This window comes from Lynx canadensis, chromosome A1 (assembly GCF_007474595.2).
Source record: "Lynx canadensis isolate LIC74 chromosome A1, mLynCan4.pri.v2, whole genome shotgun sequence".
NCBI lineage: Eukaryota > Metazoa > Chordata > Mammalia > Carnivora > Felidae > Lynx > Lynx canadensis.
Window position 1 is genome coordinate 44,672,059 of NC_044303.2, and position 17,426 is coordinate 44,689,484.

The window sequence follows — 17,426 nt, forward strand, 5'->3', positions numbered from 1 at the left end:
GAAGTGAGCCACTTGATAATAGAAGTGAAACAGAATGAAAAACACAAAGCAAGGGAGGGTGAGGAATGAAAATAGTGGACTACTACAGTTAGTATTGGGTCCCCAAAACTTGTGAGAAATGCTGCACTACATTTCAGATACCTGAAATACTTATTAGCTCATGTCATTTGCTGTGCAGCCTTACTTCCACATGAACCTTTACAATGAACCCTTTAGCAAATAAGAAAAACTGAAAGACCATACCCCAGGTTACCGTTTTGTCCAGTCCTGATGCCTAGAGGAGAGGACGCTGTGTGACAGAATTTGGAGGCACACCATCACCTTGTACACTTTAAACACTTGAAATTATATAGCATAAGATGTATTCTCGATGAAATTTTTTCAAGTATGTTCTCTTAGCATGCAAATAACCTACATAATTGAACCTTAGTACACCTTAATAGAAAATTACTGAATTGTCGAAAACAAAAAGAAAGAAGGAGACATTAAATTCTAAACATTCTAAACCAGAGTGCTTATTCTCTACATTTCACTCAAACAGAAACATAGGTAATTAGATAGCTAGATAATTAAAACAACACATATAGCTTTTACATGGATATAAAAGCAAAAATCCTCCATTATATTTGGAAAACAATCATGTAAGAAACCTTTAATACTCATGAATGTTACCTGGGAAGAATAATTTGCTGTTAATATTTTCATATTATAATTTGGTTCCATGTGATTTAAATAAATTATATAGTTATTATTTAAAGCAAAAAATTTTAGACTTGAAAAGGTTTTCATATATTTATTACTATTCCTTAATTTACTAATACCTAATGTGAAAAAAGGGAGGTAAGCTAAAAGATCAAATAGTCCAGACCTATTTTATTTATTTATTTATTTATTTATTTATTTAATGTTTGCTTAAATTGATGGTAGAGTAAACAAGAATGGGAAGTACAGTGCTAGAGATATCAAAATTGAACTAGCATTAATATGTATTTTAGAAATGTTCTATAATTTTGCTTGCCTATGAATGTCTAAATCAATGAATTTGCAATTAAACCTGGATAGCTCTCTAATATGTATATTCTAAATACATGAAAGACACTTATTGACTACTTGCCATATTTCAGGTATTCAAAGAAAGTCATTTGTACTTCTCTTTATAATCCCCATGGTACAAGTACAAATTCAGGAACTGTTCACCTTTATTTCATTCCTCTTTTCAAATATTTGTATAGGACTTTACAATTCACACAGTGATTTCATAACATTATAATTATATTTTTATCTACTTAATAACTTTGAATTGGTGGCAAGTCTTGAAATTGAAGTCTTATGGTTTAAATGCTGTCTTCAAATCATGTCAATACGGTAGATTCAAGACTCACACCCAGATCATCTGAATCCCAGTATAGTTCTCTGCATCTCCAGGTTCTTCCACAGGAGAAATCGGTTGAATCCTGTGTTAATGATCCCTGGTGCCAATTGATACGTTATTCTTTCTCTAAACTGTATTGCTCTTTCCCCACAGATTTTTCAAGGTGGAATTAATTACATGCAAAGGTATGGGTAGGCTAGTTATGGGAGTGGAGTGAGCCACCTTAATTAAGTTTTCCTCAATGCACATTAACTATTTTTTCCTCCGGGCAACATTACTCTGGCCTCTCCATGATAGTTCTATTTTTTTTTTCATATTGAACTTTACATGTTGTATGAATGTCAGATTGTGAAAACTTTGAGGATTGCTTGAGGTCTACTCATTTTGTATCTTTGACATCCTTCTCAACAGTTTAATGCACATTAATCAACACAAGAAAATGTCAAGAACTTAGAAAAAATGCTCCAAATAAGCTCATAATTTATCTAAAGTTAATGATAATTAATGACAGTAATATTATTTTTAACATGCATTTTAACTATCAATAAATGTTTCTAAAAATAATACCAATAAAGTAAGAGATCTTACCTAGACCATGTCTATGTGTTGACATTGGTGGTAAGACAGTCCAAGTCTTGGTTTTGGGATTGTAACATTCAACAGTGTTCAATGTCTTTAAGCCATCTCGACCTCCAATTACAAAGAGTTTGTCATCAATAACAGCCACACCAAACTGCAGTCTCCTGCCATTCATCATTCCTGCCTGGATCCACAAATTTGTTCTGAGGTCATATTTCTCTATGGTTGTAGCTCCTGATAAAACATAAAATCAAACAATCACCATTTACTACTAATCTAACACACAACCTGCCCAAGACAGTGTACAAATTCAGATGTGAAAATACTCTTGTCACACTTTTTTTTCTTAAAGACAATGTGGCAGAAAACCAAAGGGAGTAGTATTTTAACTACATTATTTCTTCTCCTTGGCAGAAACTAATTATCAAAGTAGACACAAATTTATAACTTGTTTGAATGTTATAATGGTCTCATGCTAAACTATCGGTTCAATAAAATTATTGTTGGTCATGGCACAGTTCTGTCAGATTTTACAACTTTTTTATGTCACTGTTTGCCATAAAAAAGTAACATAATCCTAGTATAATTTCTGTATAATCTCTGTACAGTTTCTGAAAGTGAATTGAATTTAATAAATTATTTACCATGTTTCTCTTTAAATTTGTTTTATGCCTTAAAATAACAGAACATTTTAAAAGTCAATTTGAGGTTATGTAAACAAATGTCAGCTATGCCTTTTAAGATCTTCTTTTAAAAAATGTATTTGGGGAATAGCTTAATAGAATGTAGAGACTAAACTGATTTTCTATCCTTATCAATCATGTTACAATCTCTAAATAAAATAGCTTATCTTTCCTAAAAGCTTTTTATACATAAATCTGAGAAATGGAATAAATCTAACTTGCCATATAGAAATTGAAAGCAGAAATAAGTTAAATTGCTGATGAGATATGTTTTTATAGATTTGGTTACACATTTCACATTAAAAATGTCTGCCTTGAACAAGTTCACAAATGTTTATATGATAAAACATAGCTAACAAAACACTACTCTTGCTTTTCAGTGCTTGATCTTAGTGTTCAGATTCACATTCACCAGTGCTTTATCTTCAATGATTAAATATCCCTACAAAGGGAGTCAACATTCTTGTGTACTTTTCACATACTCACTAAAGATCTATTTTACTTGTAACATAATAAAAGCTTGCAAACTAGGGAAAGTATTCCTCAGGGTATTCACTTGCTATTTAGAAAGTAACCAGCAAGGAACTAAACAAATATGAACAACTTGGTAGGGGAAATTTTGCTAATTGAAATAAAATGAGTAAAATTGAGTAAATGCTCAAATGTTATCCAAAGGTAACAAAGCAATAATAATATAGATACTAGGTTAGATGCATTTAATGTTTTTTAAGTTAATAAAAATATGAGCTAATTTCCATATAACTAAATATGAGGCATTATAAGATTAGTACTATTATTTTTAGAAGAAACATACATTGTAATGTTCAGAAAAGTCACTTATACTGAATAGTAACATAAGATATGCTTAAGTATTTTTATTATATTTTATATTTGATGATTTATTCATCCATGTACAAAACAAAATTCCAAGGTGAACTAAACCACTGAATAATTTCAAGGTCATCTGAATTCTCAAAGCTTGATGGCATTGGCATTCACGAATGCTTCACTAAAATTAAGTTATATGGAAGTACCTCTCTCTTATGACTAACTCTTGACAAATATTGGTGGAATAGTGTAACCTAATCCCAATGAACCCAATTTCATGAGACTCATATTTTGCAGATACGGCTAGACAAGGAAGTATTTGTACAACTGTACTTTCCATACTGTCCAAAACCTTGGTCAAAACCTTTGCAGAGAAATTAAGGTCTAGTCATCCTTCTAAGAGAAAATAATTGGGAATGCGTGAAATTAAATTAATTAATTACCAAAGGTGTTGTTATTCAAAGGGAAAAGTGAAGATTGATTTCAGTTTCAAAGTCTCATCCAAACAAGCTAGGTGTATCTTAAATCTCAACACATGGCAGGATTTTTTTGCTTTTACAGTGTTTTTCCTTGAACTGAGTTTTCAAAGGTGACCTCTGTATTTTATCCTAAAATTGCTACATCAGAAATTGAGTACATCCTGTCTTCATTTTTCAAATTAGAAGCTGTATTAATTTCCCATGGCTGCTATGAAAAATCACGTCAAACTTAGTGGCGTAAAAAAACCCCACACATTTATCACCTTACAGCTCTGGAGGTCAGAAGTTCAAAATAGGTCTTATTGTGCTAAAATCAAGGTGTTGACAGAGCTTCATTTCTTTCAGGGGCTTTGAAGAAGTAAATGTCTTGCCTTTCCCATCTTTCACAGGCCATCCATATTCCTTATGACCCCTTCTTCCATTTTCAAAGCCAGAAATACTGCATTTCTCTGACATTGATTTTTGTGATTCCTTTAGGCCCACCCCTTTATAATCTGAATTAATGCAGAACGTTCCTATTTAATGTAGAATAGACTGCTTATGGTCAGCTAATTAGCAAACTTAATTCTCTTCACCACCGTAAAACTTTCCCACAGTTTTCTATGTAAGCTACCATATTCATGGATTCTGGGGATTCAGATATAGATATCTTTGGGGAACCATATTCTACCTGCCCTAGAAGACAACACCTATTTTCACTCCGCTGTTTGACTTTGCATAGTTATAGAAAGTTTAGTAGAACAAAACAAAGAAATATTTCTTGATTTGTAGAACTTACTTATAGTAGCCAATCTAATTGATTATTTTCTCATTCGGTCAGAATGTAATATAAATATTTTATTTAGTTTTTAAGGATCACAAAGTTAAGCATATGCTTCCTCTTTTTCTAAGGAAAGCTATGAATAATAATGTTCTTTAAGAAATTCTCTCATCAGGAGTGCCTGGGTGGCTCAGTCGGTTGAGCGTCTGACTCTTGGTTTTGGCTCTGGTCATGATCACGGGGTTTGTGGGAATTAGTCCCATGCTGGGCTCTTCACTGACAACACTGAACCTACTTGGGATTCTCTCTCTCTCTCTCTCTCTCTCTCTCTCTGCCCCTTCCCCACTTGTGCTCTCTCTTTCAAAATAAATAAATAAACATTACCAAAAAAAAGAAAAAGAAATTCTCTCACCAGTATACCTCATTAGCTATCTGGATAAACATCACAATTCTATTATTACTATTTATTTTAATTTACAAATTTGTTTATGGGTTTGGTTGGTTTTCTTTGTTCATCAGAGTATATGTATTTCCTTAGTGGTCGCCTGAGTCAAAGGAAAGACAAAGCCATTCTCACTGAGAAATGTTACCCTGTTAAATGTGACGTAAAGGTACTATTTGTCATTATGTAAATTAAAAATAGAATATAAGTAACTATTGTGGTCACAAGTCATAACTTTGAAATGTTAAAAAGGAAAACTTATTTTAACATATAGTTACTTTAAGGGCATGAAACTGTCACTAATTATCTCAAATGCCTGCATGACTTTAGAATGTGTGACTGCAGGCACAATAGAGTCCTGACAACTTTCATAAACTGGAAAGCACCTACTCTGAGACTCCAAACCATAAACATAAGCAACTAATTAATGTTTAGGTTCATTAAAACAGGTATAATGAGAACACCTGGCTATGGAGGACCAATATTAGGACTGGTTAGATCCCTATTGTTTTGTATTTTAAAGTCTAGATTACTATGGTAAAGCAGTTTGAAGTTTGCATTATTTCTTGTAGGGAATTTTACTATTATTCTGTGAGCTATAACTTTGTATAATAACAATATTATTTTATAAAATGTGTAGTGTAACTCAATAGAATCTAAAGAAATTTGTAAAACTTCCAACTTAATGGAGTTATATAATTCAAAGATACATCTCATTCTTGGTATATTGAATAATGTGAAATAAAATGTCAGGCATTTTTGAGACCATATGACATTAGTCCCAATATACTAATCAAATTAGTATACAGTATTTATTGAGTACTTCTTATGCTCTAAGAGATCTACATGTATTAGTACATTTGATTTTTATTAAAATATTATGACATGGGTATTATTATTAGGCCAAATTTATAGAAAAAGAAGCCGAATCAGAGAAAGCTTTAGTAACTTGCTCAGTGTCTCTCAGATAATAACTAGTTGAACAGCAATATTAAGCTGGCTCTAGAGCCCACTCTGATAAACACATATTTACTACCTTATCCTGGTTATAGAACAAGTTAATTGCACTTAATGCATGTGGCAGGCAGAATTTTATAAATGCTCCTTCTTGAGATTTAATGACCTATTTCCTGGATTGTGATAAGAAATCACTTCATTGGATTGTTATGCTGTGTGTCACAGTTCACCTTAATATGGGGAGATAACTTGGCTGGCCCTGATCTCATAAACCCTTGAACATGGAGAGATTTCTCTGGCTAGTTGTGGATGGGGAAGTCAGAAAGATATGAAGCATGAACAGGACTCGACTTGCTCAGGTCAGGTATGGAAATGGAAGGGGCCACATGAGAAGGGATATGGGTGGCCTCTGGGAGCTGGGAGTGTTCCTTACCTGACAGCCAGCGAGGAAGCAATCTTTCAGGGAGATGACCTCCAGCTCTGGATGAGAGCACAACCCTAGCCAACACTTTGATTTCAGCTTTTGACATCCACAGCAGAGAATGTAGCCATGCCACCCTAAACTTCTGACTTACAAAACTGTGAGCTAAAAGATGACGGTTGTTTTAAACCACTGTTTGTGGTAATTTGGTACACAGCAATAACGTGTACTTTGTTTTAATTTGCATTTTAAAAATTTATCAGGTATTTTTTTTTCAAGTTGAATAACATAACTAGAAGGTAATCTATACAATGCAAATACAAAAGTATTTTCTTCATGACAAAAAACACAGCAGGCTCTTGTCTCAAAATATCAAACCTAGAATAAGTGTTCAAGATATTATCAAAGTGTGGTTATGGGTCTCTTTAGAGTTGTTTATTATACAGTCACATATGATTAAGTTGTAACAATAGCAATTAATATATACGCATTCCATTTTGGCATTACCGATAGCAGGACTTATTACAGTATCTGTAACTCAATCATTTAGCAACCTTACTTCTCTTGAACATAGCACAGAATAAAATGATCATAGTTTTCCGAACTGACAAAATGTCACAAAAAGCTATAAAGAAGTTAAAGCTCTTGGGGCGCCTGGGTGGCGCAGTCGGTTAAGCGTCCGACTTCAACCAGGTCACGATCTCGCGGTCCGTGAGTTCGAGCCCCGCATCGGGCTCTGGGCTGATGGCTCAGAGCCTGGAGCCTGTTTCCGATTCTGTGTCTCCGTCTCTCTCTGCCCCTCCCCCGTTCATGCTCTGTCTCTCTCTGTCCCAAAAATAAATAAACGTTGAAAAAAAAAAATTTAAAAAGAAGTTAAAGATCTTTTATACAACTCAAAAGAAAGGGCCTCTGGTCTTCTCACAAAGCCTTTCTACTATAATTTTAGTGCACTAGTAATAAGCTCCATTACCCTACTCACAAGACTTTACAAACCAACAAGTGAGAGTGATCTGGATCCTTTGACAACAGCAATAGCTGACAGTGAGGAAGTAACCAGAATAAAAATGGTGTTTTCACTGAAATGGAACAATCATGCACATCAAATCATTAGGAAAAGGTTAAATTATGTTAGAATGTATTCTCTTGAAGGAAGCAGTAAATAGAGAGAAACATACTGGAAAAGTTTAAAAGCAAAGATATTTTTATGACACTTAAAATATAAAACTTCAGGCTTTAAATAAAATAGCATTATAAAGAATGACTTATTTCTTGAATTTTTCATAGGATAAGCTTCTCATTGACTTTCATGTGTCTATATACTTATTGAAAATATAGTTTGGGATAATATTCTTACACTAATATAAAAGATATCACTGCAGGGAAAATATTTTTCAAAGACAGGCAAGTCACTACATTTTAGGTAATTTGTTATGTTTTATAAGGATGGCATTATAAACATTTCACACATAATAATTTCATATGTGCTGAATAAACATCCAACAAAATTCCACATTTCTCCCTTCTATAAATATAACCATTTGCAAGGGGTAATAGACTGATACAAAGCTATGCATAGAGATATAAATGTAAATATATCATTAAGCTTAATGCTGAATTTTGAGGTAGATATATAAATTTCAAAAACATGGAGGGTATGTAGGAGGGCACTTGTTGTGATGAGCACTGGGTGTTGTTTGTAAGTGATGAATCACTGAATTCTATTACCAAAACCAGTATTGCACTGGATGTTAACTAACTAAAATTTTACTTTAAAAAAATCTAACATTATACTTAGTTTAAATTAATTTCACTAAATTCAGGAATGCCAAAATATGCCAAGTTCTTAACTCATAGCTTGGAGAAACAAAAGTATGGAGCATAATTTTAGTTATTTGTATTTTATGTAATAATGCACCTTAATAGTTAAATGTTATTACCATTAAAATCTTAGAAAAATTTAAAAGATTTCTGGAAGTTGTTTAATCATATAAGCAAAATGCAAACATCAGTGTAATTTCTTTAGAAAAATTAAATTTACCTTTTAGCACCACTAAAAGTGAGTTATCTAAAAACCAGCAAGATAGGGGCTAGTTCTAGATAAAGAAAAATTAAAACTTTATGGAAATATGTCAATTAAAATGAATGGAAAGAATCACACTAATTTTGAACAAGATGGCTTGTTTTCAGAAATGTGAATTATTATCTTATATAATCACAATTAATATGATGATATTTTTACAAAGTATTTATGAAATTATACTTGTATTTCTCTAGAAATTCAAATGGAAATATCAAAAATACATTTTTAAAAGCTGGATAATTTCTAAAACAAAGGAGTAGTAAGGGAAAAATGGTTACCAGGTTTTAAAAAGCATTATATAAGTATAGAAATTTTTAAAAATGCTTTATGACACAGGAAATAACTGTATTCATAACTCTGAAATGAAAGCCAGACATAACCTTAATACACTTGATATTTATAATTTAATAAAAGTATCTGTCTAAACCAATGGAAAACATGATGGGGGTAGGGAGCGGGGGGCGGGGGGCTGTAGGGAAAATGGGTAATGGGCATTGAGGAGAGCACTTGTTGGGATGAGCACTGGGTGTTGTATGTAAGTGATAAATCACAGGAATCTACTCCTGAAGATAAGAGTGCACTGTATACACTATATGTCAGCTAATTGACAATAAATTCCATTAAAAGTAAATAAATACATACATAAACAAACTAAAAATTAGTTTTAAGATAACTAGTTATTCTTTGGAGAAAAATAAATAAGTAAACTTGGAGTCCTGTCTTACTCTTCATACTGGAATGCACTTGAGATGAACCAATGACTAAAGCACAGCTGTGTGGGTTCAAGAGAACCCACGACGTGGTTCTCTTCTCAAGGCTTCACAGACATTAACATAGACAAGGAGGGGCGCCTGGGTGGCTCAGTTAAGCGACCTACTTCAGGTCAGATCATGATCTCACGCTCCGTGGATCTTGTGCTGTGTGACTGAGCCCCACATCAGGCTCTGTGGTGATGGCTCAGAGCCTGGAGCCTACTTCAGATTCTGTGTCAACCTCTCTCTCTGTCCCTCCCCTGCTCGCGCTCTGTCTCTCTCTTTCTCTCTCTTAAAAATAAACATTAAAAAAAAAAAGAAACAAAAAAACAGAGACGGAGATTTTAAGTAAATTGCCCTGGGTTACACATTATTAAAACCTTAAATATCTTGGAAGATAAAAAAGTAGGTGATTAATTTTTACTTCTAGGTAGACTTAAGAGTGAAGGTCCATGAGGGAAGGCCATAAGACCCAGAAGTTATAAAATAAATATGAATATATATGATCACCAATCATCTAAATATAAAATACAGTTACATCAAAAATACATAAAGAAACAAAAGACTGAGAACATTAAAAACAAAAACTTTTTATAAATGTAGTGAAGGGTGAATTTCCTTGATGTATAAAAAGCCTTTAGAGATCAAGAAGTAAATTAGAAACATAAAAATAGTAACATGTTAATAATACTAGCAGGTAATTAATGGGAAAGCAATATGAACAACACGTAAGCATCAGAAATTTTACTTAAGATTTTCTAAGATAACCTTATTATATTCACAGCAGATTTGGAAAGTGAGTAATTTTGATATTGACATCAAAATCAGCTGGTTGACCTTAAATTGATGCAACATTTTCAAGGACTACTGTGTGTGTGTGTGTGTGTATAGTAAAATACATAATAAATTTAGGAAATAGGGGGAGTTGAATTTTTGATTTGTAACTTCCTATTAAATATTGTATCATAAATATGTCTTAGTCCTATAAATGAAATACTAATTTCTTTTTAATACCAGCTTTTGATGTTACTAATGATGTCATAGGAAAGAGACTTAAAAAGATAAGCCAAAATTGTAATTGTTTCTATTATTATTACTTAGCCACCTTTTTTACAGCAAAGAACTCATTTATTAAAATAACTTTATTGCAAAAGAACACGTATATTAAAGCATTATTGCAAATACAGTTTTTTCACATTCTTAAAAATATTCATTAAACATAAATTCATGTGCTAACATTTTCAAATTAAATACTTATTTTCACAATTAACATTTGCCAAAAATCAGCCAAAATCTTGCTATTTTGTTATTAAAATGCCCTATGTCCTAATTAATAATTTTTGTAAAATATTTATTAGAATTTTTCTAGCCTTTGCTGAAAATGTGGGTACCAGTGAATGATAGGAAAAATTAATATTGTGACAATTGGGTTCTAGTTCTATTATTGACTATATAACAAAATACCAGTCATTGAAATGCTTTTTCATAAGTATAGCAAAAGAACATGAGGTCTTATTGATCTCCACCTAAACTATAAACTCTTGGAGAATACATTTTTGCCTTTTTCATAAATGAGTACCCACTTTAAAAAGATATATAAGTGAAGGATCTCTGTGATCTACTGGTGTTTGCTCATTTAAAGTAAAGTATTACATTAATACCACATTAGGTGAAAGTGTAGTGACTTCTACTTAATCTTTAAATCTCTTACTTAACATTCTCTAACTCTCTATCACAGAAGTAATTTAAGGTAGCCCTGAGGAGTCCTTCTTTGCCAGAGAAGAGCCACACATTAGAGGGTTAAGATCTAGTTTGTATGAAACATATTCACAACACACACAGACTTATTCCCTGTGGATCTGCAAAAGGAGACTTAATTTAGAAAACAGATGTATCTATTATCGCTTACTGTTCATTCACAGGGAGATTGATCAAAAAGAATACTGAGTGCTCAAGAATTATAATTATGGTGGGAAGTTCATCATAACACACTAATTTATTATTCAATCCACATTCATAGAAAGACCTACAGAAGACGTATAGTGACTTGGCCCAATTCCTCTGACTACTAGAAGGCAAAATAAAGTTATTATTAGACTAAATTTTGAAGAATTTGACATAATTTTAACCCTGATTTATCCTCACAAGAGATACCAAAAACAGTTACAACCAAAATAGTCACTAAGCTTTGTTTCTTTCTAGTAAGGATGAGGCTAAGAAAGGAGACTTCATTGACAGGTGATTCACTTTTCACCAGAAATAGCCATCTTTGACTCAGTAAAGAACATGGCTTCCACAGATTCCTAATTAGAGAACTGGTGGTTACCAGAGGGGGGAGGTGAGTGAGGCATGGGTTAAATAGGTGATGGGGATGGTGAGCACAGGGTGATATACGGAAGTGTTGAATCACTATATTGTACACCTGAAACTAATATAACACTATGTTAGCTAACTGGAACTAAAATAAAAACTTAAAAGAAAAATGACTTCCAGGGGCTGAAAGTCCCTTGTCTGGAGACTCCCTGAGAATGATATAAACAACCAGAATTGGGGCACCTGGGTGGCTCAGTCAGTTAAGTGTCCGACTCTTGATTTCAGCTCAGGTCATTATCTCACAATTTGTGAGTTCCAGCTCTGCATCAGGCTCTGGGCTGACAGTGTGGTGCTGCTTGGGATTCTCTCTCTCTCCCTCTGTCTCTGCCACTAGCCCTTGTCTCAAAATAAGTGAATAAATAAATAAACTTAAAAAACAACAACCATATTTTAACAACACGTGAGCATCTTTCTTGATTCTAAAGAGTGTTAAAGAATTGGATACTTTGACTTGGCCTTGTTCTTCATCTGAGACCCTTGGGGAAGTATGGTTCTCTCCTAAAAATATGTTAGCAGACCAGTAAATAGATGCCCATGACAGAAGACAATCCTTTGTTTCTGAAAAACAAACTGGGCTTACACTAACATGTTTCATGGTTTTGAGTTGTTTCTATAATTTTGTGCAAACTGATGACCTTGAACTGGTAATCTCCAATGGTATATGTCAAGTTTAAAGAAAACGTACTGAAGTGGAACCAAAGTGACTGAATGAAGTTACTGAGGCAGACATCAAATAGGGCAATACTCAAAGGGCAAAGATGAAAGAATAAGCTTTCTTTTGTTATATTGCTTTTCTTCAGAAAAACTCTGACAGTATTTTAAAATTATCTCACCCACCTAATTGCAAATGCTCAGGTTTATCTGACTCAGAATTGTAAGTGAATCATTTTCTTAAAGCTACATGACGATTACTATTGAGTTAAATGCTTTAAAAATTATCCAGTTGTAAAATTGCTGTATTAAAAGCCATTCTTTAAAAGTTCTTGATAGTGAAGCTTGTACAGCTCAAGCTGAGGAAGTAAAAAAGTCAGGTCAAGATGGTTAATTCCACCTATCTATTTCCCTTTCCATTTTTGCCTGTCAACAATACTGGTAATGATGCATCGAATTAGAGACAAATTCAGGGTAAATAATCCTTTCAAGTCCCTTGAATAAAGAAAGAAAAGTAACAGGAGCTTATTCTTAAAGTTAGATAATTTAAATTTTTTAAATATATGAAAGTCCAAGGCACACATTAAATATTTAAATGTCATAATAATATATGCTCTATAATCAAATGATTCAATAAAAAATACCTCAAGGAAATTAAGATTTTTATTTTATAATTAATAATTAATGCTTTTCCTTCCTTTTTTTAAATCAGCATTTTTCTTATTATTACCTTTATTAAGAAGATTTGCTTTTAGTTCACGTGAAAGAAGTAGGTAGGACTCTCTGCTCAGAAACCTGGCTGTTAATTGACCTGTGGCTGCAACAGGGCATCAACAAGGAAGCAATGCAAATATGTTGAAATCAAAGACTATACACTCAGTCCATCACAATCTAAAAGAAGAGTCACTGCCAGTGTGGTCTTCCTACCAGTGTATCTGGGGTATCTCTTTAGGCTCCATTTATTATCCACAGCTGTCATGTGTGAAATGATAAACAGAAGATATGAAGCTTCAATTTCATTTTTTCTCTCTTACCTCCAAAGAATATCAATCTGAAAAAGCTTTTAACCATTTGCTTACTCTTTCTTTGGAACTAAAAAGAGTTGACCCTTGAACACCACTGGTTTGAACTGTGTGGGTCCACTTACAGGAGGAATTTGGATACTGCACGGTATTGTAAATGTATTTTCTCTTTTCTATGATTTTCTTAATAACATTTTCTTTTCTCTAGCTTACTTTATTCTAAAAATACAGAATATATTACACATACAAAATAACGTGTAAATAGACTGTTTATGTTATTTGTTAGGTTTCCAGTCAACAGTGGGCTAATAGTAGTTCAGTTTTGGAGGAGTCAAAAGTTATACACAAATTTTCAGCTGTGTAGGGATCAGTGCCCCAACTCACCCACTGTTCAAGGGTCAACTGTAGTCTCATACATGGCTTCTCCTAAGCCAGAGGGTCCTCTGCTTACCTGTGATGGTACTGTATTTAGGAAAGCTCACTGTGGTCACTTTGTGTCAAGAAGAGGGCAGTGCCTCTCATAATCTTAATTCTCCTTCAGCCAAAGAAAAGAGGGCTGCTTCATAGACTTAGGCCTACAAGAAGGACCTTGCAGTTGCCATCAACCTCACACCCTAACATTCTAATCCTATTTCTTTGTATCAAGCAGCATAATTTAACAATATCTCCTCAAATTAGACAGTGTTTGAATAGTTCTGATATGCATGAATTTCAGTTACCATGGGTTAGTTAAATAACTCCAACCCCCCCCCAACAAATTTCAACTACTGCAATATATTAACTGTGAAAAATTGCATAAAATGCAAACTTTGCTATTAGTTTTGCGGTCCACAAATCACTACTTAAAAAACAGATGTACATTATGATCAGTGGCCAATCACATCACTTCTTTCAAAGTCTTCAAGTGATTGCTCATTGCACTTCTGTTACTGAGTTCATGCACAGGCTATTGTGTCACCTTTTTGTCTCTTTGTGATAAAGTCACTGTCATTTCACCAAAATGAAATAAAAATAAAAATAAATAGATGAATGAATAAATAAAAGATAATTGAAGAGAGAATTGCCTAACAAAGGGGTAAGTGGAGCATAAAAGAGAACAGTGATAATGCTAGAAGTGAAATTATAGTAGAATCACAGACTTTCTTACCCTGTTGGTTGAGGATTTCCTCTGGAGCTTTTACCCCCAGCCTGTACTTGCACTATTGGGCTTCCTGTGCATGCAGCCTGACCTTGCTCTCATACCAAAAAAGAATGCTCTTAGGCAGATAAGCAGGGAGGCTGGGAGGTTGCTTGTGTTGGGACCTCATGAACAAGCACAGAAACTGTCCATTCCATCTGCCAATACGTTCAAGTTGGGTCAAGGGAAGAGGCGTTTGACATACAAGTTTCCTAGAAATACTGTACAGAGGTTTATTTTCTTCTATAGCTGGGGTTGGAAAACTTCCTATAAAGGGCCAGATAGTAAAAAATGTAGCTGTGGGTCTCCTTTTGGGTCTATTTGTTATAACCATATGATTATTATAGAGTAAAAACAACCACAAACAATAGCTAAACAAATGAGAGAGGTACAATAAAACTCAATGGCTATTGAAATACGAATTTCACAAAATGCAAATAGTCACTAAATATTTTTCTTTACATTTTTTTCCAGTTAGCTTTTTTTAAGTTTATTTATTTAATTTGGGGGAGAGAGAGAGCACAAGCTGAGGAGAAACAGAGAGAGAGAGAGAGAGAGAGAGAGAAAGAGAGAGAATCCCAAGCAAGCTCCACACTATCAGTACAGAGTCTGATGAGGGACTTGAACTCATGAACTGTAAAATCATGACCCAAGCCTAAATCAAGAGTCATATGCTTAGCAAACTGAGCTACCCAGGTGCCCCATCAATTCTTATGATATAAAAACCAAAGCCATACAAAACCGATAGTGGGCTAGATTGGGCCTGTGGGCCATAGTTTGCCAACCCTTGCTGTTAGATGCCAATATAATATAAGCAAAATGCCACCTAACCAATGTTTGTTGGTTATAATAAATCAAACAAGTCTTCATTTTTGAAAGAAACAAATTGAATTTCCATATAGCAATTTGTGTACCAGTTTTATTAGAGTGGCCTTCCCTACTCAATCTTCATAAAACAGCAACACTGGCCCCTCATCCTGTACACCCCCTCCCACTTTCTTTATATTTCTCTATAACTAGCCATCAAATGAATTATTTCATACTAACATGTATTTTTGTTTATTGTCTCCTGAATATAAGTTAAGCTATGACAGGCCAGTGACTTTTGCTGTTTAGTTGACCAGCACAAAGAACAGTGACTAGAAGTTTATATGAATATTTGTACCAGAATTAGAAAATTCAAAACGAATGAGTTGGTAATCTGGGAACCCAAGAAATGCTGAGGAACCAGCTATAGCAGTGAGACAGTTATAGTCCAATTTCATAGGGGTGCCTTGGTTGTTCAGTTAAGCGTCTGACTTCGGCTTAGGTCATGATCTCACAGTTCATGGATTCGAGCCCCGCATCCAGCTCTGTGCTGACAGCTAGAGCCTGGAACCTGCTTCAGATTCTGTGTCTGCCTCTCTGCCCCTGCCCTGCTCATGCTGTTTCTCTCTCCCTCTCTCAAAAATGAATACGCATTAAAAAAGTTTAAAAAATCCAATTTCATAATTAATACTTTCCAATAATTGGGGCAGAAATTTAAGGAAAAAAACCCAAAACAAAATCTGTTTTTTCCTAATTTTGGAGAAAAAGTGATAGCAGAATTCTCAGAAAGTTGAATTTTCTAATCAAAATGTGAACACCTATATAAAAATGATTTTAATCTAATAGAATTATAGTTAAGACTGTCAAATATATGAAGTTGTTATTTATTCATGACCATGCTTCATAGGTAGATATTGGCAATGGTCACCTGTAAACAAGAAACTTAAAAGGAAATTAGAATTTTGTACAACAAAAAATGTCTCTAACTAAAACCTTATGACAATAGATGGAGTCAAGCTTAAGAGTAGTATACTAAATGAAAGTAATTTATTTGTATAACTGCTATCAAATAAACTTAACTTAATTATCCTTAAAGTATAATATCTGCTTTTAAAATTTGTTTAATTTTTTTAACATTTATTTCTTTTTGAGAGACAGAGAGAGCATGAGCATGGAAGGAGCAGAGAGAGAGGGAGACACAGAATCAGAAGCAGGCTCCAGGTTCTGAGCTGTCAGCACCGAGCCTGATGTGGGAATCAAACTCACCAGCCGTGAGATCATGATCTGAGCCAAAGTTGGACGCTTAATAGACTGAGCCACCCAGGTGCCCCTCTGCTTTCAAATTCTTATCTGGATAAATATTAAATTGATACTGACAATTCAATTTTTTTATTAATTTTTATTACATTTATTTATTTTTTGAGAGACCTAGAGAGACAGAGCACAAGTTGGGGAGGGGCAGAGAGAGAAGGAGACACAGAATCCGAAGCAGGCTCCAGGCTCCGAGCTGTCCGCACAGAGCCCGATGCGGGGCTCGAACTCATAAATCGTGAGATCATGACCCAAGCCAAAGTCAGACACTTAACCGACTGAGCCACCCATGCGCCCCTGACATTCAAATTTTGACGCAAAAGCATAGCTAACTGTTTTTATAAGTGAATTTCATGTTGTTCATAAACTTCCTTTCAAATGAAACTTTGTCTAGAGGTCAGAAGCTTATTAGTGTGATTTTTCTTCTTAGGTGTGTTTGTTCTTTGAACTATCAAAGTCTCAACCCCAATGACTAGAGGCTTAAGTGTGGACAAAAATTTACTAGTGATAAGGGCACGGGGGTGGTTCAGGTGGTTAACCATCTGACTTCGACTCAAGTCATGTTCCTCCATCCCCTTCTCTCTTTCTTCCCCTAACCCCACTCATGCACACACTGTTTCTCTCTCTCTCAAAAAGAAATAAATACAGAAAAAAAATTACCAGCAATGAATAATATATAACTCTTCAAAATATTACTCCCACTACCATTTACTGAATCAGTGTTCAGTTAAG

The 17,426-nt window shown here is 34.0% G+C and overlaps 1 protein-coding gene across 1 annotated transcript in view; it reads right to left on the bottom strand.

Annotated features, from left to right (window-relative positions):
• Nucleotides 1-17,426, bottom strand: part of LOC115511559 (kelch-like protein 1) — a 234,459-nt gene that overhangs the window by 83,467 nt on the left and 133,566 nt on the right. The window contains exon 6 of the mRNA XM_032593557.1: nt 1,961-2,185. Within this exon, the coding sequence (XP_032449448.1) occupies nt 1,961-2,185 (225 nt within the window). The remainder of the gene's footprint in view (nt 1-1,960; nt 2,186-17,426) is intronic.